Raw genomic sequence first — 27021 nt, 5'->3', positions numbered from 1 at the left:
CACCATTAAAATGAAACAACAAATATTTTGTTAAGTAGCAAAAAGTTTCATGGAAAACTCTTGTCACTGGTCTAATAAATCCAAAATGTTTAATAAAACCAACCTGTCAATCCAACTGGAAAGTTAACTTCACACTAAATCACCTCTGGTAAAAATAAAACGAAACATTATCACGTTAGACCAACAATGACCGTTAATAGAAAATATTAATCACTTGTTCCATAATTAATCAAATGAGGAATATCTATTAAATTTATTTATAATTGAATTAATACACGTTTATCGGGAAGCAGCATAGAGGATACACTATTTAGGCAGCCACGACGTTGGCTGCCCGTTGTCGAGAAGCGTAGCCGACTGTACTCTGAAGCAACGCATTCGAGTGGACGACCGGCGTGGCTCAACCGTGCGTTCACGATAAACGACCGACACGATTGCCACTATACATAAAGCAATTTAAGAAAGTCCTACGTCACTACTATAAAAGCCTTTACGTGGCCAGGTATTTGATTTGGTACTTGTAATTTATGTTGCTCGTTCAAGAAACAATACGTAAGTGTGCCGCCGTTTTATCATAATCCAAGGTTATTGAATCCCCATTTTGGTCATGAGTCAAGGTTATTAATAGTTAATAGTTGAGATATTACTATTATAGGTTTTATCTATGTTTATCTTGAAGAGAAGGGAAATGAAAGATTCTGAAAATAGTACTTAATTAAAAAAAAAAAAAATCTTGTAATCAATAATAGTAGTGGTAGTACAATAAAAAAACGGATAATACATATATATGCACATATATACTTTGTTTAATGCAAAAAATATTGTAATATTAAAATGTTTGATGAAATAAAACCAGCACAGTAAACACGGTTGAACATATTTTATTAATAGCACAACAACACTAATACTAATCCTTCGCACATTACAGTTATCACATCGTTACCGTTTCTATATCCTTTCTCTTGACACAAATTTCCAGTGTTATATTTAAATAATATTACCAAAGATATGCATCCTTCCTTTCTAAAATATCACCAAAAATACAGCCTTCTATAACACCTCTAAATCATTCCACACGACTCTGGCATCATTTTAATCTAATTATTTACAATAAACATCTATGTAACATCGATTTCATCAATAATTCTCTAAAATACATCAAGTTTAACAACAATATGCTAATAATTATTAGGCATTGTTAATTGTCTTGTAGAAACACGTACGTATCTGAAATTTAAAGATATTTTCCGCAACATGCCAAATGCTATGGCGATACGGTTATTGCTCGATGATTGCTTACCGTTGCTGCCCGTGACGCACGCTTTTGCATTCCCTTATTATATCAATTATAATACAGGTAAACGATGTAACATATCTATGCACCTACAGTTCTACACGCGTCACACGCGTATCGCGATTACATTCATTTTGTCAAACTGTGACTATTCCCTATAAGATAATTCCCCGGAAGGGTACAGGGGGTAGTCACGCTTAACCAGTAACTAAACAGGATTTATTTATCGAAAAAATATGAAAAATGTCTCAATAATTATATTAATCAATACATTACCCATGAATCTGCATAATGCGACTTCATTTTACTAATGACGGGATAAACCGGTTTATTTATCAAAATAAAGTTATCTAAAAATTATAACAACTCAACAGAGGACAATAACTTCCCTTATTATCTATAAATCTACAATTTGAGTTAAGTACCTAAAGACGAATCTAAGTTCCTAATTCATTATCTACAAAGGTAATAATGTAGGTTCAATATTTTATTAAAAGTACGCATTTCCGAATACGATTAACTAGAAATACTTCCTGAAAGTGCACTGACCTCCTAATTATTTGAATGCTTCTACTGCCTATCTGAAGTTTTGGCTTCAAATTTTCGATTCAAATACTTTTAATGCAACTAATTAATTGCAAGAAGTTTTTGTGCAGTTTCAATAGTGTGATAAAAACCTCATTTCATGAATTTCAGTTAACAAATTTGAAATAGCGCGGATTACAAAAAAATGGCACTGATGCCTATCTATTATACGTATGACCTATTTATTTAAAAATGAAAAATTATAACAATTTTTTGTGAAATTAAATGTTATGTTATAGTGAAACCAGTTCACTCTCCGATATGCCTAAATTTAAGAAAAACACCGATTGGTAGAGGCTATGTAATTATGCACCATTCAGCCATCGCAAGTTATTGATGATGAAATGGTCATTACAACTGCACTAAGTTCTAAGTCAATCGGAACCATACGTGAACGCATGGAAGACGGACATTTGACATGACGTTTGAAATTTGGAGTGGTGCGTTTGAAAGATACAGTCTCACGTTTAAGAGGCCTGAACAGAGCGAAGTAGTACTTCACGAATGGTTTACACGAGCTAAGTCTGCTAACGTCTGTGAGCCGAGACTCTCAATGTGCAGCTCCATTTGACTCGATACAGAAGAGAAGTCCATTCGGTTCCTCCATAATCGCAGTCTCATAAATTGTTCAAAACCCCTGGGTATATTGAGAGACTTTAGTTCCCTCTGTCTTTTACGTAGTATGTTCCATGGGGAATGGTGGTTATTTTATTGATTTAGATAGACAGACGAACTGACGGTATATTTAATGCCAAGCCGCTGTAAAAGCCACAAAGCATAACAAAGCTCATCCCTACTAAATGAAACCTCTGAGATCATGTTATAATGCGTTTCTTTCGACTTTATAATATAAATGAATATCTCAGCAATTGTTTATAATGGAAAAAGTCGAATATTGTTTTTGGTAAATACCCAATTAATACCCTTTTAAATCACTGGTTTAAAAGATCAGATAAACGAGAGCTCCTAATTCTTATAGTGTAAATCTGATAACTATGCAGACGTATGTATGTACATAAAGTATAGAAATGAATATGATAAGTTTAAGAGAGATTTGTTTTTGCTTGTAAGTTGAATGCAAACTATTCACCTTCAAATTGTATTCTATGCTTTATACAGACCCTATCGTAATAAAGATATTACGTCATAAAAAAGGACTTGTTAACAAGTGTGTTGTTTTTAAATTTAAATTCATTCAAATAAATAATTGCACAAATTGACAATATAAGAGATGATTTATTAAATCATCTGAAAATTGTTTCGAAAATATAATATTGTCTATGAAAAGTATTGTTTTACAATTAGCACCACTAATCTACTTAATAAAAAGAAAACATACATGTACCTTGTTTCAGAAGAATTTTATATGCTATGCAACGATACACAAATCATATGTATAGGATGGACATAACAAATAATCCTAATAATAATATAATTATTGTTGTAAAAGACAGAGTAGGTACTAAATTTTATGTCAATTCCGTTTATAACGTGAGCAAATATGATAAATTCACTAAACAACCATTGCAAGATGCAATTAATATTCGTGCATTTCTTTGTGTTTAATCGACACATGGCATTAATATTCTTTTGGTTTGTCGTCTCGACACGTGTCGGAATTTAAATATTTTTTAAAAATCCAAACCTTACCTATGATTAATTATTTACACTATAACTTAAATGAGCTTCATCTTATTTATTGGCAAACTGAGAAAAGTCCAAAAAAACTGTGTGCAACTTACGTTTTAGATAAATTATTTTGTACTTTAAACAGATTTTAATAAATAGTATAAACTTTAAGTAATAAAAAACTCAAATAATGAAATTAGCACTTTGATTTGAGCTTTGGTTTTAAAATGTTATTGTTTGAAACAATAATCTGCAAATGTTAGACATTAAAACTTCTATCATCTTTTTTAAATTCGTTAGGTTTTGACCCATTGTTTTTACTTGTCTCTGATTTGGAAATATTATTGGCTGAAGTCAATGCCATATTTACAGTCGACGTTGGCGCTTGTGATTTTGGCGTACTCACTGAAACTGTTGATTTTATTGCTGATGGTACTTTGTTCACATTGGTTGTTGGTGTTTTCACCGAAGCAGTTTTAGCTAGTGGTGATTTCACAACATTCTTTAAGGCCGTCGAATTGTTAAGACCAGAATCCGATTTTACCGTATTGGTAACAATGGGTTTATTATTTATTGCAGCTGGAGAAGAAACACTTGTTTCTGATTTTATACACAGACCGCTGCTGGTTGTTTTTGTCACAACCGTAGTATTCTGTGTGGAACTTGGTTTCGAATCTAAAGGTATTTTAGGTCTTGACGTGGAGGCAATTGGTGTTAAAATAGTCGATATAGGCGCTGTAACTGCAACGGGTTTCGTTATAATTACCGAAGAGGACTTGGGCGAAGTAGTAGAAGTGATGATTGTTGTAATTGGACTATTAATAACGCTTGTTTTTATAATATTTTGATCATTGATGATTGAGACATTATGCTGCGTCGAACCTTTGGATGACTTTATAACATCAACAGGTACTTTCGTAGTTTCTTTTGAAGCACTGATAGTAGTAGTTTCAGTTTTTACAGATTTTGTTTTACATGGTAAATCATCAATATCTTCTACAATGGCAGTTTTCTGCCTTGGTAACTGTTTTATTGCAGACACCGTGTCTTTGGATGACTTGTTGCTATAAGAAGAAATTCCACATTTAACACTCTGTAAATTTTGCTTTGTTGATATATCCGTTTTATTTTCTCCAGAATTTAAAGTATTATTATTTTTTGAGTTTTTAATGTCATCTGCTTTACTCTCGCTAACATTTTTCTTTTTCATATTTTCACAATTATTACTCGACTCATTTTCCTTTGAACCTTTACCGTCTTTTTTGCCGCTTCCACCTAATAAAGTGGTCTTATTTTGTTGGGATTTATCCTCTGTTTGTGGGACAATTTTACTTTCTAGTGACAGTTTTGCTTCAGGGTTCACCGAAACATTGTTTGTCGAGTTTTTAGCATATTTTAGAATGTTTTTACCGTTTGCTGCAGTATTACCTTTAATACTATGATGTATTTTCGTATCAGATGGCTTAGTCATTATACCTTGACACACTGCATCAGGTTCGGCTTTCTGTTGTTCTTCTTTTACGTTTGTATTCGCCGTAGAAGTCATAGTTTTTAATGTATCATTGGATTTCTTATTGTTTGACATGCTTACTTCAATAGTTGATAATATTGGCACGGCTGTCATCTGTACTGGTTCCAAGTTTTTAGATTTATTATCATTATGTATTCTAGCCGTTGTAAAAATGAGTGAGCTTGGGTTATACGGAATTGACTTACATCCCTCTATTTCAACCAATATTTGAGTTTTGGGTAATGAAGCATTTCTAGTAGGATCAAAGCTATTGAAAACATTTGTATTCATATGATTATGAAAAGGGGCCGTTTCTGTACAGTCCAGCTTATGTGGTGGAAAGTCGTTTGTGTTATTTTGAATACCAGTTAATTTCATTTTCGCGTCATTAAAAATATAATTTTTATCACGTATGATATCACTGGCACTCTCTGTTTTTGGTGCGGGAATAAATTTGGCACTTTGACTATTGTTATCTGATTCATTTCTAAGTAAGGGTTCGTTAACGGCATCATCAGATTCATGACTTAAATTCTGTACCTTTTTCTTGATAGAGTTTCTCTTAGTTTTTATTGACACTTCAGCCTTTTTTATCTCATTTTCTGCTGCACTCGTAACAGATGTAGAGTCACCTCCATCTTGCGATTTCTAAGGAATAAGCAAATAATATAATTAAATTAGTTGTTAGGATTTCTATACAAGTTCACGTCAAAACTGATGGTATTGTGTGCCCGCATAGAGAAGTACAAGCGCCCTGCCTAGCTCTACTGAATGCGAAGCAATCATGTGTTCCGATTTGAAGGATAAGAGACCCGTTACACACTTGGAGACTTGGAATTCGTATGTCAAGGTGGATGAAGTGTGTATTCTAGCAGCTCCAGTCAAAATTTAACATTATTCGCCCAAACAAAAGCCAAGAAGATGTCTATAGGCTCCAGTAACCACTTAACACCAGATGGGCTGTGAGCTCGTCCACCCATCTAAGCAACAAAAAAAATACAGGTATACAACGTGCTTCCGATTACTCAGCCAAAGCCAAGCCAACGACTCAGCTAAGCCAGCGACCATATAAGTCAACATATGATACTCTAGTAAAATATGCTTCCTATTTCATTATTAAGGACCACCAAATAGGGCAGTTGATAAACAATCTCATCAAATATTTATATCAAACTACATATTATCATTTTAAATCATTATAAAAAAGACAATATTTTAAAAAAATTGTCTCATAGTGTTCTCACTTTCAAAACGAATGTTACTTATTTAATTATATTACGCCTATCTTTTTTAAAAGAACAAATTTAGGCAATTTGAACCGTAATTAGGATCTAAACAACTGTAGTGAAAAACACTGAAAGATTCTGATACAACGCATCAGAAAAGCATTAAAGTGAGAAAAAATCTGAAACTTTAGGTTTTTTGTTCGCAAAATATTAAACTCTAAAGAGCATTAAATGGATTGTAAGCATACTTGTGTTCGCAGTAATATCTGAATATTGGTCTAATGAAGGGTTATATTCATTCTAAATAAATAATCGGTGACAGATAAAACACAGTGACCTGATACTAAGCTATGTTTTTCCCCTTGCCTAATCGCTGATAGCCTCCAGGGGCTATTCAAGTTTAGCCGGTTTGATATGCGAGCTCACAAAGCTCTGTCTGAGAGAACTTGCTAACACTTGGCCTAGCAAGAGCAGTGCTTCGCTGAGCCTACCTCTGGATCGGAATCGCAACTCACTGAAGACAAAGTGACACACATGTTTATATACTTTTAAACCTATAAAATGATAAAATTGTATCACCTTCCGCTTAGCGATGAGCGGATGATGCGGGGGTCAAGCACCACGCTCCCTTAACACAGGGCGTCCGTGCAGAAGCAGCACTGGCGGAGAAAGCTCTGTTTCAACGCGCAGAGTAGACAAGCACGTTGCCGTAGAACCCGCTTGACCCCATTCTTCAGTCGGTCGTGCCAGTACTCGTGCTTTCTATCAACATCAAAGGATGGGTTTTATGGAAATTTTCTTGTATAAGCTATTGGCTATTAGCATTCCTACCCCTACAAGGTTTTGCTTATTCAAGCATGCTTTACGATTATCGGTACTTTGATTTTTGAACTTTGATGATCTATTGAGTCTTGACGATCATTACCATATGTTATATACATATCTAAATTATATATTTTGTATATGTACATATATACTATCACACTCATATTGTACGGACACATAGTGTACACTACTTCTATGTTATATTTGCAAGAAACGTCAAAACGGCATATTCTGATTGCGAGTTTGCATTTGCAAGTAAAACGAACTTAATACAACGAAACTTAAAATAATTTTAAACTATCAGTCTGTTTTTAATTTTCATTAGATTAATCCATAACGCCAGCGAACAATAAAACAATATGACAGGGTTTTTGTATCGGGCCTTTTAGCTCGAGTTTGCTAACATCTTTGCGAACGCCACTAGAAGAGCTACTTGGCCAGTGCATCTAGCATTGGAACGGACTAACGACCCGCTGCGAGGATTCGGCGAAAAAGTGAACGGGCGAAAAACACCATCTTACGTATTGGTGCCGCGAAGAAATCATTTGTGGAACATCATTTTTAGTATAGTTTTACTTTAGACAAGCGCGCCAACATTTAAACTATGTAATTACCAACCAACACACAAGATATTATATTTAATTTTAAATATTGTAAATACCACCAAAAAGCTGTTGTTGAATTCTTATACTTGTTAAATGTTAACAAACCTCCATTATGGTCAGATCATCAGGGCCACTGCAAATCTGATCGACAGCCATCAGCACAACGACGACGACGGGTAGCACTCCCAATGTCCAACCCACAGCATCGGCCCACATTGGATAAACATAGTGCCCATACGAAGCAGGCTTGTACTCAATCCAGTTGAACACTAGGATGAACTGTAAATTAATTCACCTGTTAATTTATTCTAATTGATTAATTCGGCTAATTGATTAGTAACATTATGCCCCAGGGGTTCTCCAACCCACAACAAGTCCAAAATTTGTTAAAATATACATGAATCTGGTGGTAGGTACTTCTTACTGATCGTATACACATCTCCGGCATCAATAACACTGCAGAAGATCTAAACATTGAATTTTTATATTCTTGTTATGAAATGGACAATTAATTCAGCGTTGTTTTTATTATATCCTTGGCGATACACATCACGATGTTAGCTGGTTGCCGTAGTGGCTACAAGCGAACAAGAATAGCGCCACTCACTTTGACATACGAAAACTCAAAAATCTCGAAAGATTGTAAAAATATAATATGAGTCGACTATTATCAAAGCCGGCAATCTGACTTTTGAACAATGATTGGTAAATCAGAAAAACGAATTATTGACTTTGTATTCCATTGGCAGTCACAAAACTCTTCGGAACGACATCTTAGATAAATAACAGGTTAACTATTAACCTTTATTTAATGCAGGTTTTGAACCGTATTCTTTGAAGGAGACGATTATATTCAAATCAATCTGTATTGACATATCAATAAATTTTTTTTGTCCAAATGCACAGATTGCCACCTTTGATAATAGACGACTCATATTGTAAAAATGCTGTACTACTTTTCAAAACGGTACAAACAAGTAGAGGCTTTTGTCTGGTAAGGTAGAGTTTGCGTTTAGGCTTAAGGTGGTCTTGAACTACCCGCTGACTTATCATTCAAACCGTAATGCTAGAATATTATTAATATTGAATAATTCAAGTTATATAACATACCACCAATGCAGCGGGGGTGATAATGCGCCACATAGCGCTCCAAAAGTACACCCACAATTTGGACTGACGACCAATCATACGCTGAATATCCCCGCAGAATTTCTCCGCACCATATATCCAAGCAATGAGAATGCATTCTCCAATGGCTATGATCAGGACCGACCAATTCGCAGCATATTTATCCATCAGTTGCAGCCAGTACATACCACTCTGAAATTGGTATTTATATTATTGCTCGCGAGAAGTCAAGCTCAGGGTTAGATAGAAATCGATAGAAGTGTTAAGAATATAAGGGGAAGTATTAGGTACCAGGAAGAATGACTGAAAATTAGTAGTACCTACCTAAAGACACTGAGAATCGAATACCTAAATGTCGATAGCTAAAATAGTTGATACGAGATCATCTGGCATCTCAGCATATGTTTTGGAATTGTAATTAATTTTGACAAATTCGCTTTAAAGAATAAAAACCATAAAAATTACTTAAGTTAAGCTAAACTACTTACGTTCGTAGTAAAGATGAGTCCACCTAGATATCCAAAAACAGCAACAATAAACACTACCCAGCCTTTTTTCTGGCGGAAGTTGGGAAATCTGTCTAATATGGCAGTTGTAACGGTTTCCATCAATGCAAACTGAAATTGCAAATTGTAATTTAGTCACTATTATATTATATTTTTGATTATAGGCCATTTGTCTCATAATTAAGGGTGTAAGAAAACCAAGGCAGATTTTAATGCCATTTTAATTTATTCTAACACGAAAATCGCAAAAACCGAAAAATATTGAATAAAATCAGCTGACGTGCGGATTCAATGAACTCGTGTGACAAGGGGAGTGTCTGTTTAACTTTATATTGTGAGTTGACAAAACAGAAAAGTTATGCTTCATTTGGGAAATTAACATCGTTCTCTGTTTATAAACGTAATAAATAAATAATTTAAATAACGGAATCGACGATTCGCTTCGGCTTTGAAACGTTTCTCTTAATTTGTATATTTTTTCTTACCTGTGAATCCAGTCCAAGGGTCAAAAGCATAACAAAAAACAAAATGGACCAAAGCGGTGAAATAGGCAGCCTTGTCACAACCTCTGGATAGACGATGAAGGCAAGTCCTGCTCCCTGATCAACCACGCGATCTACACTCACATTTAACTCATGTGCCAGAAAACCGATTACTGAGAATATTACCAAACCGGCAAAAAATGATGTCGCTATGTTCGACACGGCCACTATTAGGGAATCTCTGTAAAATAAACAGTTATTGTTTATGACACAGTGGAATGTAATTTATTTAAGATAAGTAAATTTATATAATAAGTATATGGGTGTTCCCACAAATTTGTATGCGCATATTGAAGGAGCTCCTCAAATTGGTTTCTTCTTGGTTCCCATCAGTGACGTGAAATTTAAACTTATCAATCGTTAAGTCTGATGACAGCTTTAAAAAACCCATGAAAGTCGGAAGGTACTTTAACTTTTGCGCGATGATCGAACAAACTCCCAGATAATTGATTTATGAGAAAAATTATGTTACATGAAATCAGTTGTACTCACATATAGCAATTGTTAGAGAATTTGTTATATGAAGAAAGTGTGATCAGACCACCCCATGCTGGACTTAATGCAAAAAATATTTGAACAGCCGCATCTCCCCATACCTACAGAAATTAAACACAATGCTTAAACTATTATATTTTTAAACGCATACGTTATATATTTCATTAAATTTTATTACTTTATTAGTTACCTGAGCATTGGCTAGCTGACTAAAATCCGGTGTAAGGTAAAATAGAATACCAGTAATTGCGCCAGGTAATGTCACTCCTCGGAAAAATAGGATTACCAAAACCACGTATGGGAACAGAGCAGTAAAATAAACCACCTGTGACAAATAAACAATTTAATTCAATTAATATTAACAGTTTATAGACAGATTGGGCGCTTAATCGTAATCGTAATGGTAATCGAATGATCGGTGTCACAAACAAAACTCAACAAAATAAGACTAATTTATAAATATCATTTATTCAGATTTACGTTCCTCCTTCATACATCTAGCAGTCTGTTCAGGGTGTTCACAATGGTCGATTTGTTGACTTTTCCATATTTTTATTTTCGTATTTTCGGAACCCGTCTTATGAGGAATTCATTCGGTCAATACTCAATCCTTAAAATGGTTGAAACCGGGGTCTATTAATATTTACCAAGTTACAGATTTATTAATGTCAATAATATTAACGCTTAAAATGAAAAAAACTCGTCAAGTATGTACCTTTAAGCGCTCATAATAATTATTAAAAACCATACGTGTAGGTATATACTTAGTCTGGCCATATATACTGTTACAAAAAAAAAATCTATTGCAAATAACATTTATTACTTTTACAGTGTGTTAGTTTAATACATAAATATAAAACAATTTAAAGTATAAAAAGCTTATTCGAAGTGGTCTCCATTGGCTGCAATACAGTCCTTTAAACGTTGAGGCCAGTTATCAATAGAAGCACGCACTCTTTCCATGGGAAAATTTTTCACTGCCAATCGTACGGATTGTTTTAGGGACTCCAAATTAGCATGGCGTTTAGAGCAAGCCGTACTCTCTAAAACTGACCATAAAACATAAGCCAGCGGATTAAGATCGGGCCTAGACGACGGCCAGTCTTCAGCTCTGATGAAGTCCGAAACGTTCGTTTCCAACCAAGACTGCGTAGACCGAGCTTAATGACCTGGCGCCGAGTGTTGCTAAAAATTGCATTTGGCTCCATACCTACTTTGTGTAATGCAATCACAGCGATTCGGTTCTCTTTATCACCCCACTCTATTTTAATATCGCAAAATATTGTACAATATATTGGCGCCAAAATGAGAAAACTCAATGAGCATCATATAAAAATGAGAGATTCCAAATTCAAATGTAACATTTTGTTTATTTTTAATTGTAACACTATTTATGGCCAGACTAAGTAGTGTAATCATAAAACCTAAATAAAAATAACACCAATTGAGTTTAAATTGTATTCAAGACATTGTATATTCGTATATTTTAATTTTGTGCTCACTTTATTGCTGCTCTAATTGCATTTTTCCCTACAAGTAAACTTCCTTCATCGTTTAAATAACGAACAATTAACTTGAAACTCCAGCAAAAGTGAAACTTCGGAAATGAAAATGAGGTCATAGCTTAAGTTCGTTTCTGATCGTTAAAAACAATTGTTAGTCAGTATTGAAGTTTTGTATTATTATTATAAAGTTTATTTGTAGTAACGACAAAACTTAATTTCCGTACCTAATAAATAAAAATTAAAAAGGTGGTACTTAACAAACCTTGCCAGAAGACTGCACTCCTTTGCACAGGCATAAAAAGACAATCACCCAAGCAGCTAACAAACACATAGCCATTCCCAAACGAATTTCGCCCGTCTCCTCTATTCCACTCGATAAACCTAGCACTTGGTTCCTAAAAACATTTAAAGTTTTATTAAAACGTTACATAAATTTCTTTTTTGAAAGGATGACAAATGCGACTATCTTACGTAAAGTATTCTTCAGCTGGAGGTCTTCTAAGCGCGGTTTTGGCTAAGGCCGTTATATTGTGTGAAACTGAATAGCTCTGGTTGAAACATTGTCTCAAATAGTACGTTCCGTTTTGAGCTTCGCATTCGTCTGCTTCTTCATAAGAGTAGCAATCTAGGGAAGAAAAATTCAAAGAGAAACTTAAAGTTTTTGTCATTTTGTAGAACACATTTTTATAATTTATGTGAACGTACGTTTTGTACTCCATTCAGCCTTGCAATTTTGCCAAGGTAATTGATAGAATATACTCGAAAATGAGACAGTCATGTAAAATATTGTCCAAGCTATAATCAGATTGTAATATAGCATGACAATACTAGAAACAATGACCATGCCGTATCCAAGCCCTCGAAAGAGAGGACAGAATTTGTTGTAAACGGCAACAGGACCCAAAGCAGCATATTGACCGAAAGACAGTTCCATAAACATCAGTGGCAGACCAGCTATCACGAGCATCACCGTAAATGGAATCAGAAAAGCACCTGTAAAATACACATTTCATTATATACATAGATCTGATCGTAGATCTAATACTAGTTTTTTATACTTATTATTGTTACCTCCGCCATTATTGTAGCAAAGATAAGGAAACCGCCACACGTTTCCTAAACCGACACTGTATCCCAATAAAGACAAAAGGAAATCAAACCGTCCCGTCCAGTTACCACGTTCCGGCTCAATTTCCTCACTTAGAGGAGCTTTTGACTTTTCTTCATCACCCTGAAATAAATAGGAACTAATAATTGGTTCTGTTTGTTACAAAAAAAACTTAAATATTATGCAGGTACATAAAATCGTGATTGAAAAATTATATTTGAATTAGGTTTTTTGCACTGCACGCAATGTAAGACAAGTAAAATTCAGCTAGCGCTCAGAGTTAACAATCTCTCACGACACTAAAGGTGTTCGCCGATTGAATTTAAAAATTCGAAGTACTTTAAAACCCATATTATAGCTGTTAAATAATCGTATTTACAATCTAGATTTATAGTCTATCATTAAATTCATTTTTGTTATAATTATTATGTAAAAGTAGCAAATACAACATAGTAATTCAATTCTTGGAACTTTTTTCAAAATTAAATGTTACGATGTGAGACTAACCAGCAGCTCAAATTATTTTAACTACAGCCATCACCTGTAGTTAATATTAAGCCATAGATAATAATATACACGGCACGCTACGTTATTTGAAGAATATTCCAACTCGTTTCGATATTGTATCTTATGATTACGAGAAAGGAAATCCGATGTCTACTAGCCCAGTAGTAGTTTTTACGTGACAATTTTACAAATAAACATATCTTCAAAGTGTGACACTACAGTTTAAACAATGGAATTTTCTCTCATCATTTCCTACAAATTTTCATGCGGAGTAGGTATGTGGAGAAAATATTCAGGTTATTCAAGTACTCGATCTATTTAGCACTTTATTTGCTTTTTACATTGTTTATTAAATTTTACTGCCGCGGATTGGTTGCTTAAGTTGATTGAATCAATTTTGTAAATAAAGAGTTGTAGGTATCCGTGTAGATTCCTCAATAACGGATTTTCGAACGAAAACGGTTTTGAAATAAAGTTTGAAGTTCTTTTGATTAGCATGTTTAAACATACATAAAAGCGAGCCTACGTTAATATAAACTAAACTTTGCCAACCCCTCTCCAATTCACCAATCAACTAGCTTCAAATGAAGTACGGTATAATATTATCTCTTTGAGTAAAGAAAGGCATGAGACGCGACGACCTTGATACCTGGACGTTTCATTTGTTCCATTTTTCAAATCGCATCACACAATTGCACCGAGGCTAACTACGCACCAGGGTGATACCTAACGTGGGAGACCACAAAACGCCCTAGCAATGTGCATCTAAATAAATCACAATTTGTGAAATTATTTAGTAAATTTTAAAACATGGTCTAGTACATGATTCTTAATATTTATTTTTTAGTTATTATTTTATATAAAACTCATTGGGAAACAGTAAAGAGCCACATTTAGAAAACTATTTTAAAACCTGTTTTATTGCTATTATTGTCATTAAGTATATAGAAAATAATAAAAATAAAAGAAAAAAAGAAATTTATTTAGTTTGTATTTAGGCGTGTAGCTTTACTAACAGTACTAGTGAGACCCGGCGAACCGCTTTTCTGTGACAGCCCTAAAACGTTCTAAATTTTTAGAAATTTATCCATTCAAGAAACCCCCTTTGTTTATTGAATTTTTGGGTGAATGAGCTCAGGGCCCATCTGATGTTAAGTCGTTAAAGGCACCAACAGGCAGCACAATGTAAATGCCATCACCAACCTTAAGACATGCTTGAAACATCATATTGCACATCGACTGTCATTATCTTCACACCCCAAAACATGACTGCTTCGTAACAGCGATAGGCAGAACAGTGGTAATTACCGGTGCATGCTTACAATAAGCCCTACCATCAAAAATTATGGAAAATAGACTATTCGCTCGGCACTTACATACGTGTGTAGCTACTTCAATAAACCAACACCAGGGCGTTTCGTAAAGTGCAAACTTCAAAGCTTCATCGCAATCGATTGACTCTACCTAACACGTCCGTAACAAAAGCAGATACAGGTAGATAAACTATAAATTTCACATTTATGTAGATTCCATTTCAAGTAAATTAAAAATCTGAAAATGTACATTTGTAATTCATTCCTGTGCATTCCTGGACAAAGTAATATAGGGTTTAAGTAAGGTTATTACCCAAAAATACCGAATGATGAAACCGCACATTCCTACTTTTTTTTTTTCAATGTAAGTTGGTAACCTTTTAGGCTATGCTACGAATGAGTAGGTGAGCTCACGGGGTTATAACCTGAGGACGTTGTTAACACCAGACCTAGCAAGGGCAGTGCTTCGCAGAATTTACCACGGAACCCATCTATCATCGGAAACGCGACTCACTGAGAAGAAAAACGGCGCAAAACTCAGTGGGCTGTATCTGTGGGTAAATTTACTCGCCGTAGGTACCCTTCGTCGCAAGCAAGAACGGTGACCGGGTGGATCGGGAGGATCCGAAATGACGAATTCCTACTGATAGCCGTTCTTAGCACTCGAGATTTTGAGACCGTCTCTTTGAGGTGGTGCCGACACTGATATCGTGGTATCAACGGATTCGAGTTCTCATTATCAACTGGACGATTACGAAATCGACTTAGCTATACATACATTGCGCTGCATATACCTACGTGAATGTGCATATGAATCAAATCTTGATTTAAAAAACACATGTCTTTTACAGCCGTTTATGTAACAGATAAATGTTCGATGCTCATCAGCTTCCAAGTTCTCGATCTGTGCAGTATAACGCTCCCTGTGTTGGTGTAGGTTAGTAATCAATGTGTACCAGAACAATCAATACTTTTGTTATACCTTTAAGTTTAATGCAGCTATTGTTTTTTTAATGGAACGATATTTTTACTAAAACCTTTTCAAAAAACATCCGAATCAGGCAACACGCTGTAACATAACCCATAAATGTAATACTTCTCTTTATATTAAGCTAAATAGGTCATTGCAGCTGACTGTCATCTTATGAAAGCAAATTTAATACAGCGCCTCTATAATAAAATACACCTTACAGCTAGTGTGCGCGGTACTACACTTAAAAAGAATGACCTTAAACTATACCTACATAATGCCATTCATGTAAAATAAAATCATGATTAAATTATTAATACAAACGAACACAGATAACGTGAGTCTTAGATGATTTATAGGTCACTGGTACTCACTTCAGAAAATTTGACGTCCATGGCCGGAATACTTTTAGTGACTGCGGGAATATAGGCTGAGCTTTCCATTTTAAGTAAATCAAGAGCCAAAACTATTTGAGATCAAAGTGACGTTGAACCATTATAACGGCGGCCACGACGATGTCGATCGCACGGGGACTGCCGTACATCGCACTACACATCCCACTCACGGAGAGTGTTCAACAGTGTCCATAAATGATACAGAAAAATGGATTCCGGAATCACGACGGAATCCACGGGACTCGTACAAAGATTTTAAAGCGAAACAAATGAGACAGCCCACGAGCTTAGTGGACATTTAAATCGAAAATACAAAACGCAGGAACGCGCAGATGTCAAGTTTCGCATCGACCGAACTCTGAATGAACATCTAGGTCAATATCAAGCCTCCGCCTCTCCTCACCCCTCACCCTTCTTTATCCCGACAGATTTTCCTCGCTTTACGGACATCAAAATAGAGATTTTTTATTCTACGCAATGATCCTGTAATCTCACATGTCTGCATCACGATGGAAATAAATGAAATGAAATCGTGCTCTGCTGTCCAAATCTATATTTATATTAAGGAGATATAGCTAGGGGGCTAGATGTGTTTTTTTGATTGTTCTAGATTATTTTCAAATATAGGTTTTTATCTTTAGTTTTGTATTTATGCAGTCAATGCTTTATTCGAAAAAAGTAGCCTGGACTTAATATTATACACGTATAACTACCTACTATTTGAAAAAAAACCTCAGGGTAAACTACTAGAAGTTTCAGATTTAAAAAAAAAACTTTCAAAATCAATAAAGCCTCAGCCGCATCAAGAGCAGTTAGCGGATGCAAAACTTATTTTAACCCACGATTAAACAACGCATTAAATATTAAACAAAATTATATTTCAGTAATAATGTTTTGGTTTCCCGCCGCATAGTTCATCTCGTCTAGTTGCACCTTAGCAATTCTTTTCATTCTTTTAGGTGCTTTATTGGATGTTTGTTCCAGTATGGTAAGTAGTATAAGTTATTGTGCTAACGCCAATTTTCCAACACACATTTCATAGTTTATGGATAACCATAATAGAGCTTGAGAGATTTCTTCGCCAAAAATAGCGAGTATTACTTGCAGGGTTTAAATTAAGTAGGCAATAAGAAAACCGAAGTAAAACAAGCTGGTATATATATATATATTTATTAAACCTCTCCCTTATCTGATACAAAAAAAGGAATGATCAACAACATGGTCCCATATTAGTAAAATGACAAAGCCGTAAAAGCCTAAAAACTTTATCCAAATAAAAGTTGTAGAAGAAAAAATTAAATTTTCATACATCAAATAAATACCAACATGAAAATGTATTTATCATAGTTTCACTTATCACATTAGTATATCAAAAGTAATCAGACTACTTATTAGCAAGAAGCGTTTTGATGAGAGATTCCAGCTTCCTAGTATCAGCAGCAAATCGTCTTATACCATCTGAGAGTTTGTCAGTAGCCATGTGATCTTCATTGAGATGCCAACGAAATTCAGATTCAGTCAGTGATATCTTCTCAATGTCGTTCAAAGCAGCCAACTTTGGATCAAGAACCTTGAACAAACATAAATAAGGCATATTATTAATTAATATTTGTATCATTTCATAAAAATAAATAAGCAGACATTGTTTTCTATTACATTTTATTTTTATTTTTTTTATTGCTTAGATGGATGGACGAGCTCACAGCCCACCTGGTGTTAAGTGATTACTGGAGCCCATAGGCATCTACAACGCAAATGCGCCACGCACCCTGAGATATAAGTTCTAAGATAGTTACAACACACACAAGAGGTCCTACCACCAGTAATTACGCAAATTATAATTTTGCTTATATATTATGTATGTATGTAAGTATATTTGTAGGTATATTGATAGTCTAAACATTGTTTTCTCAAAATTTCCCAGTTTCATTAAATTTATATTTCACTGGATTTTTTCACAGGCGGACGATATATGGCCCACCTGCCTGGTGGTGAGCTGTTACCATCGCTCATGGAGGTCAGCAATGTCAGGGGCAGAGCCAAGCCGCTGCCTACCGTTAAGTACTCTCCACAAGCCACGTTTGAAGAAGGACGGGAGGGAAGGGAGGTCATTCCAAAGCTGAATGGTACGTGGCAAAAAGAACTACTTTTTACAATATTTTCATTAATAATCTTATTTTGTAAAAAATAGGAGATCCAATTTTTAAAAGACTACGAAAGATAGATAATCGCCTGTGACGATGTCTACAACATAAGTCACTACTGCTTAGTGCTCCAGACTGAGAAGCCTCACAATAAACGCCGTGTCACAAATGACGACTTTCTGCACCAGACCCTTAATCCAGTTTTTGGTCTCTGTAGCGAATCCTTCTTATCTTAAGGTTAAGCTTATCGGTATCAAACAGTTCAACGACACAACTATTAATGTCACTTGGCAGCAGTGTTGTGGTCCTACCTTTATGAGGTTCTCATCATGAGAATTGATCATATCAACCAACACTGTTCAACGCGCCGATTGATCTATTAGATCTATTATCACATCAGGCACATTGACGACCTTAGCCCTATCCGTACTGATAAATCGGTCCCAGTAGATTACTAATTATTTTTCACGCATCGCCAACGGTCAACAAGGATATAAAAATGGGAATTTTATATAACAACAATATGTATAAATGAGAAAAAAAAAGGGTTAAACTAAGATGGGCAGGGAAATTAACGTTTTTTATTAATAATTGACAGCATCAGGAACGTTAATAAATTTGATTAACAAATGACTCATGATTCAGTGATACCTACAGTGTCCCATAAGTGTAATGTTCCAAATTTTAAAAATACAAGCCAAAAGAAAATTAACCTTTTCTGTTTGTTTTTTGTAGCTAATAACGAACTTTGGTTTGGTCAATTAAAAAAGTATCCTGTGTCTGCACCTTTACGAGAAAATTGTAAATAGAATAAGCGTAGAGATAAATAAACACATAAAATAAATGTAAATCTTGTGATGCGAGAGATTATGATCTTATTTCGACCAAGGGGAGCAAAACTACAATAGTTTCACATTAATCTTCATTTTATGACTTACCTTTTTCAGTGGCTTGTCACTGCTAGCTAATTCTTGCAGTAATTTAGGACTGATTGTCAGCAAATCACAGCCGGCTAATTCACGTATTTCCCCGGTATTACGGAAAGATGCACCCATTACTTGGGTCTTGTAACCAAACTTCTTGTAATAGTTGTAAATTTTTGTCACGGAAACTACTCCGGGGTCTTCCTTGCCCTCATAAGTCTTCTTTGTATGTTCAACATACCTGGAAAACATAATTTTTAAAACTTTGTGTATGATGATGATGTAAATAGTATCATAAGTCTACTTTATTTCTTTATAAATATTCTAAGTTTAAGTGGCGGCAAACTCTTAAAACTATCCGTTTGCTGTGGCAGCAATAACAAAAATTTTGATAAAGAAACATAAGTCCAAGTTGTTAATGGAAGTTAAGTTGTGAATGTTAAGTGGAACTTTTGTTAAATAAAACAAAAGTTCCATAAAATTAACAACATAAAAACCTTTCAAAAGTTTCAGGCTCGTTCGATGATAATGTAGATCTGAATATTAATTCAAGTCTTAGAAATCAAGTCATAAATTGATGTTTATTTGGAGCGTGGTGTCAGTAGGTGGTGTTGCATTGGCGATGTTTGTATTTGTATTTCAACTTTTGCCATCGGGCTGCTCCACCTTCCCCCTCTTCCACTGCCCCATCGCCCTCTCCGGTCAATCTATATCCTGGCCTGAAGGTCCAGTATCTGGGAGTTACCTTCGATAGGTTCATTACTTTCCCTATCATCAGTAAGGCGAGTAAAATATCCCTTTGTAATAAACGGAGACTTTACAAAATATGCATTAACCTCAAGATCACTTGTGCCAGAGCGGTGTTCTCTCAAACAGCCCGCACTCCCACAGACTCCTGAATTTTATATGCTATCTGAGTAACCTAATACGTAAAGGTCTTCACGACAATAGATGTCTCAAATCCCATACATAAGTATATGTCGTCAGCGTTGGAGCTCTAATTCACGACACGATAACGGCCTTATCGTGCCGCCGCTATCTACACCCCTGACCCGGCTCACGGAGCAGCCAGCCGCCGTCGACGCCGCAAACACGTCCTGATGAATCCTCTTGATCCAGTCTGTGCTCTTGGATGCTTATAGTTCTAATGCTAGCAGCAGCCATGGCACAAGTCACCGTACTCGTCCAAGTGTTCGGCATGACAGATAGCCCTTTAAGTTTCTCGTCACAACTTCTCAGCGGGTCGCGATTCCGATCCCGTACTAGGTGCACCCGCGAAGTAGTTGGTCTTGAGCTGTTACGTATTGTTAGGGTATTTGTTAGCAAGCCTAACTCCTCCCAAATGAGACCGCCACCTCTCCACCCATCGTGGTAAATTAGAAAACCCATATGGGCGAGCAAGCAATCCTAACAAAAGCAAAAAAAAAAACAAAAAAGCAACAAATATCAATCAGGTTTTAAACTAAAAACATTTGTGATGAAATGATTATTGAAATTAGTTTTTTTTCTTTGTTATTCTATCTTCATGTTTGTATACATAACGATGGAATATACTGCCACAGCAAATAAAGACTACTCTACTAAGAAGAGATATTGCAATGATCATTTATACAATGAGAGCAACTTTTGTAGCATTAAAATTGGGGAATAATATTAATAGATATAAATATAATTAAAAATATCATACCAATCCAATATACGACCAACAAATGGTGATATTAGTGTAACATTTGCTTCAGCACAGGCAATAGCTTGGTACAAAGAGAACAACAGTGTAAGATTACAATGGATTCCATGCTTCTTCTCCAACTCTCTGTGTAGTAACAGAAAAATAATGTAAAATTATATTTGGGTAGAAAAAAATGCTCTTGTATGTCTACAGCTTTTGATGGTAAGTGATATTTCATACATAAATTTTATGAACAATGTATGCTCAAGAATGCTCAAGCCTCTTATCATTATAAAGATATTGACAGATTGGACCTGAACTGAGTTAAAAAATTAGGAACACTATACAAACTCAATTGAGTGTTTTTATAAATGGCTTCAGTGCATAAAATACGAATATCTAATCTTTCAAATTTTATAACCAGAATAAATAAATTTCATAACTCAATTACAACAACTTTAGATTGATATTATTTGCTGTCAGTGGGTCAAGGTCATCATGAGAACATTCAATGCGTGTCAATTTGAATGATTTCTTAAATAACTTTTTTTTAGTTAAATAATGAGATACAACAACAACAGTTGTAAGTAATAAGGAGTAAGATGTTAGTAGTGACATTCACACTGATTTCTATGGGTTTGAACATAACAAGTTATAATATAATGTTCAGGTGTTTCTGAATACAATCAATATAATATATATTTTTATCTATCTGTTTGTTAATTTGAGCATTTGAAATTCAAATTTAGCAAGAGATAAATTAAACATTGGTATCTAATTTAACTTGCAATGATAGCAGATCGAATGATAAGATCTATTGAGTTCCAATTTTTATGAACCTAATAAATTTCATTAAATCCTCATAATCAATTTGCTACATTATCATGTTTTCAAAGGCTTGTTCAACAATTAAAAGGAATATGTCGATTATTTTAATTATTGTCTACATGGATATACTGCAAAGGATGCAAAGACAATGCTACCAGAACAATAAGAACCTGCTATCTTTACGTGATAGAAAAATATCTTGACTTATTGGATTTACAATATTATATTACAAATATATATTCGAATCCCAGGCTGGTACCAATTTTTCTAATGAAATACGTACTCAACAAATGTTCACGATTGACTTCCAAGGTGAAGGAATAACATCGTGTAATGAAAATCAAAACGGCAAAATTATAATTAAAATATATTATAAACACCCTGGATACAAAAGTATCAATCATCAATAAAAAAAATTAAACTGAGTTTAAAAAATGTTACAAAAGGGACCCTTAAAACTGCAATTTCATACTTTTTATACTTACTTGGCTGCTTGAATTCCTTCCCAAGTGGAGGCCAATTTAATTAAAATTCTTTCTTTTTTAATACCATGTTCAGCAAATAAATTGATAAATTTAATTGCTTTTGCTATGCTTGCATCCTTATCAAATGATAACCTACAAGAAGAGAGCAAATAACTGATTACAATGATAATAGTTAAATTAAAATTGTCACAAAATTATCAATTTATTTCAGTTGTTTTAAACCAAATCTTTAAAAAAACAAAAAATTAAAGTTCTAAATTGAGAATTTTTTTGGATTAAATTAGTAACATTTAAAAATATCCATCTATGTCAGAGGACTAAACTAAAGGTTATATTTGACATTCCAAACAACTTTAACATTGTGGAGTATAAATGAAGCAACAGATTTTATGTGCCAGTTGTGTGCATTTTCTAATAATAAATAAATAATATGTAACACATAATACCGTAAAATTACTTTACACTTACCTTGCATCAACTTCCACTGATACTCGACCAGGAATAATTTTTAATATTTCACACCCAAAAAGCACACTCAGCATATCCAAAGTTTCAGCCACTTGTTCTTCAATGGAGCTGAAACATTTTTGCATTTTATTTTCAACTTTTGATTTTATTTATTTAAGTTTAACTTGTCTAATTTATAGAAATTTTATAGCAACTCTGTATTGTAATCAAAGTTTTAAATATGCATATTTATCAGCAGTCCAAATACGAATCCTCCAGTTATTCGGGCACATCACTCGTTATGACTCCATTGAGCGGTTGGTGGTGCAAGAGAAAATCAAGGGCAAAAGATCTCACGGACGATCTCCAACATGATGGACCGACCTCATAAAATCGGTGAATCATGCCAACATAAATTATTGCCCTCTGCGAAACATCGTGCCACATGGCGTCGCAACACGAAAGCATCGGTATCGCAGGATCCGACTGATGCATAACCACGTCCACTCTGTCAAGTGTACGAATAGGGAAGAAAAAAATTTATGTATAACACATCTGTATTTCTTTATTCTTTATATGCTTTTTTTATTATTATTTTAATATATGACTAACTTAGTGTAAAGTAAAAATTACTAATTATCTTGTAATAAATCCTGATCTTATAGAATGACTGATTGAAAAAATATTTTTCAAATATGAATTCAGGTTTATTAAACCAATTCAAAATTATACTGAAAAACTACAAAAATTCTTAAAATTTTTCAAATTTTATTAGGTTATCAAGTTTTACATATGAGACTATCAATAGTTCACCAACCTTCCATTATCCTTTCCATATTTAATAGCTTTATCAAGAATGTGCTGATACTGTTCCATACCAGCAGCAGAGAGTATTAAGCTTGGATTTGTAGTAGCATCTGTAGGCTTATATTCTTTCATGGCTGAAATTTTTTTATTAAGAAATTTAATTGAGATTACTTGAACTTTATTAAAAAAGTCAACAATTTTGTGTCTGACAATTTTCAGCATTATAATTTCACTTATTCATATATTGATGCTGTCTCCACAAAAAAAAATTGTTTAACAATGATCAATGATTAGGAGGTTTACAAATCGTTATTACCCTCAAAATCTCCAGTATCTGCCACAACAGTGGAATGTTGTTTAAGTTGATCTAAGGCACTCATTTTCGTCCGTTTCGTATCAGGTTCACCGCTCATACTGACTAATGAAATATTGCACTGGCTGTAAGTTAGTAATACAAACTTAATTAGCTTGAAATTGTAAGTGCAATCCCGCTCACGCTACGTCACATTACAGTATTCAAGGTGACCTTTTAAATTTTAAAGATTCAAGACATCAATACTAAGCACTATACGAAGCGTGTTAAATGTTTTGAATATTACCTACTAAATTAATTAAATAAACGAATGAGATAAACAAAATTGGGTGTTAAAAACAATTTAGACTAATTTTAATTACTTATGATAATAAACTTGATATTTTCCCTTATCTGATAAATTACATTAATATTATTTATCAAAAATCGTGATTGATTGAATAACCTTAAAATATGCTTGTAATTTTTCCCCCCAATGGACAGGCAAAGGAAATGAAACTTTTTTTTCGCGGACCGAGGCTTAAACCTCCTACGAGGTCCCCGCGCCTAGGGGGCGCGCGGGGTATGTGGGACTGCTCCGCGACTGCAGGACCGCGGGCACAAGATTGTTTTCAGGACCTACCCACTAAACGACATCCTTGGACTTTTAAACCAAGCGCCCGATCCCTTCCGAGGTCAGAATCCAGATGAGGTAAAGGGGTTACCGCGGTGAACACTACAACCAGACGGCGCAGCTCACCCAAGGACGCCCGGCCAGGACGTCCATTCCAGGACGCTTCGCTACCGAGCATCGTAGCCACGACGCGTGGCAGCGATAGGTCCTCTCTCATGAAAAGGAAATGGAACCTATTTATCAAGTTTTTTTTAAAGAATTCCAAGTCTAAATATGTAATATAGTAACTTTATAGTAAAATAGAGCTCAAAAGCGTAATAGCTCAAAGGCAATGTGTGTCCTGGATTGGAATCGCAACTCGTTAAGAAGATCCAGCGAGAAACTAAGTGGATTAGTGCTATGGTACCTCTAACTCTCACGTACACATACGAACTTGCAACGAATACGGTTACGTTGCTTTTGCTTCTACAAGCGTTTAAACTCGTAGTAATAGTATCCACAGCAGGTTGGACGAGCTGGGGTATAACAACTGCTATTCAACCAATATGGAGAATTAGAATAGACGTATGGAACAAAACAACCGAGATGTTATTAAAAATAATATCGAGTGATATGGGGAAAGATCAGGAAGGGTCAATAGTCTTCCCGAACAATTGCTTGTGTTGTCAATTCTAGAGCCCGTAGAAATGCGAGCGGATAACGTATCTTGGCAAAGTTTCAAGTTTATTTATTTATTAAAACATCTTATCAGCCCACAGACGTCCACTGCTGGACATAGGCCTCCCCGAAGCCTCGCCACAAAGACTGATCCTGCGCTGCCTGCATCCAGCGGATCCCCGCGAATCTCAATAGATGGTCGGTTCATCTTGTAGGAGGCCTACCCACGCTACTCAAGAACTTTCTTAAATTAAACATGAAAATACATATTTTATGCACAAATTCAAGATGTTTTATTTTGGTTTAAATTTAAATAAAAAACAGTCGCCAAAAGCGGCTCATCTAGTACAAAATCTGACTTAGCACAAACAATCCGGGCGGACTGACATAAAGTAATACAGCCGAATCGAGAACCTCGTCCTTTTTTTAAAGTCGGTTTATAAAAATTGGCTGTCTTTAATCTTACACCTAACACTACGAAACAGCCGAAAATCTGAGAGTGGAAGGAATGTATGTATGTATGTTGAATGAATTAACGCTTCCCAAACATTTTCTTTTCAACTTTCTCATTTTTTTGACATGTTCTTTTCATAGGTTTACCTTACATTTCATAGGTAAATCTGACCAATATGTGTATTTTGGCTTGCATAGGTAAGAGAGCTTAGTTACAATCCGATGTAAGGACTTAATATCCATACAATTATTGTATTGACTTGTTTCGAATATTATGTGATACGCAACATAGCACACACCTCAAACGTGTGCTTGGTTCAAGCAGTGTCGTGTCTTTGGATGCCAAAAATTACTAATCCTATAAGTCCTAAGAATTATCACCTCCACCTTTTTACAAATTTACTAAAAATTTTAGAGACCATGCAAAAAAACACAATTTCGCTTAAGTGCAGTTTTTTATTTTGCCAGCAAAATTGGCAATTATCAGGAATGCTTTGTCCAACTACCTACGTCTGAGTATGTAGGCAAAGAGTATATAATCACTACGTTATATATGTAGAATTACTTTTTATAGTATCTATGGAGTAACATGGATCAATTCAAGACAAAATCTTTAAAAAAATTATCTACCTACATTTATTTTTAAAATTTGAAATGCCGAATTGAGATCAATTAGGCGAATAATCGGTGCCAAAAAAGGTTAATTTAAATCGATATCAATGAATTCATAAAAATTTGTTATATGCAAATGAAAATCGATTCAAAGTTTTTTATGTTCTGGATAGAATGTAGAATTTTGCTGAAAACTATCTTGGGTTCAGATGTTTAATTTGTTGTTAAATTAATTGACACACCCAGAAAAATGTATATAATTACATTATCACTTTATCAACCACAAACTCGATAGATGATGATCTTAGGTTGGTCTGTCTGTATAAAAACGGTACGCAACCGAGCCACGTTCATACTAGAACGCTCCGTTCGATGATTTGTAAGCGAAGTAAATTGTCCCTTCGCAATAAGGTGACACTCAACAAAACTTGCATACGCCTGGTTATGAACTATGCAAGTCTAGTGCTCGCACACGCAGCCCGCACTAATTTAAAACCCCTTCAAATCATTCAATCCTGTTTTCACAAGATAGCCGTCGAAGGACCGTGGTTCATGAAGAACGTGGGTCTCCACGACGATCTGGAGCTTGACTCCATCAGTAAGTTTCAGTCGGCATCAGTGCGTCACTTTGAGATGGTGGCACGACACGAAAACTCTCTTGTTTTGGCCACCGGTAACCGGTGATCAAATGGTAAACAGTCGACGTGGCCTTAAACACGTCATTTCGGATCCTCCCGAGCCACTAACGGTGCTTTTAGGTATCTCAAGCACCAGCCACCGTTCTCGTTGAACCCGTCGCTTGTAGGGTTCGGCGAGTAAATTAGCAGACACAGCGCACTGAGTTTCTCGCCGGATCTCCTCAGTGGGTCGCGTTTCCGATCTGGTGGTAGATTCTGCGAAGCACTGCTCTTGCTAGGGCTATTGTTA

At 35.0% G+C, this 27021-nt stretch overlaps 3 protein-coding genes and 2 long non-coding RNA genes across 8 annotated transcripts in view; 2 read left to right on the top strand and 3 right to left on the bottom strand.

Annotated features, from left to right (window-relative positions):
* Nucleotides 1-556, bottom strand: part of LOC101736534 (uncharacterized) — a 35759-nt gene extending 35203 nt beyond the window's left edge. For 2 of the 4 annotated variants that reach the window (XM_062671765.1, XM_012691888.4), the window contains exon 1: nt 104-556. The gene's annotated coding sequence lies outside the window, so the exon portion shown is untranslated. The remainder of the gene's footprint in view (nt 1-103) is intronic. The other 2 variants (XR_005245381.2, XM_062671766.1) reach the window with 2 other exon arrangements.
* The window catches only part of LOC134199970 (uncharacterized), a 111080-nt gene that overhangs the window by 13605 nt on the left and 70454 nt on the right, over nt 1-27021 (top strand). The window lies entirely within an intron of this gene.
* Nucleotides 475-25311, top strand: LOC134199966 (uncharacterized). Its single transcript, XR_009974670.1, has 3 exons — nt 475-552; nt 18105-18269; nt 25124-25311. It is a non-coding gene; the product is annotated as an uncharacterized LOC134199966 (long non-coding RNA).
* Nucleotides 862-16530, bottom strand: LOC101736810 (sodium- and chloride-dependent glycine transporter 1). Its single transcript, XM_012691972.4, has 13 exons — nt 16123-16530; nt 12922-13081; nt 12556-12843; nt 12322-12475; nt 12113-12245; nt 10536-10670; nt 10343-10446; nt 9794-10031; nt 9291-9419; nt 8785-8994; nt 7780-7953; nt 6824-7006; nt 862-5666 (listed from the first exon to the last, which is right to left on the bottom strand). The coding sequence occupies exons 1-12, from the start codon at nt 16189-16191 to the stop codon at nt 6857-6859; spliced, it is 1944 nt and encodes a 647-aa protein (XP_012547426.2). The 5' UTR covers nt 16192-16530; the 3' UTR covers nt 862-5666; nt 6824-6856.
* On the bottom strand, nt 17313-24187 carry LOC733132 (transaldolase; the record flags this gene model as incomplete). The annotated part of the gene is given in 8 exon segments (NM_001047079.1): nt 17313-17713; nt 19226-19451; nt 20898-21023; nt 22193-22324; nt 22661-22768; nt 23457-23580; nt 23763-23884; nt 24046-24187. Coding segments are annotated over 7 exon segments (999 nt in total). The 3' UTR covers nt 17313-17527.

Source organism: Bombyx mori, chromosome 13 (genome assembly GCF_030269925.1).
Source record: "Bombyx mori chromosome 13, ASM3026992v2".
NCBI lineage: Eukaryota > Metazoa > Arthropoda > Insecta > Lepidoptera > Bombycidae > Bombyx > Bombyx mori.
The sequence above is the reverse complement of the archived record's forward strand: the minus strand, read 5'-3'. Positions and strand labels throughout refer to the sequence as shown.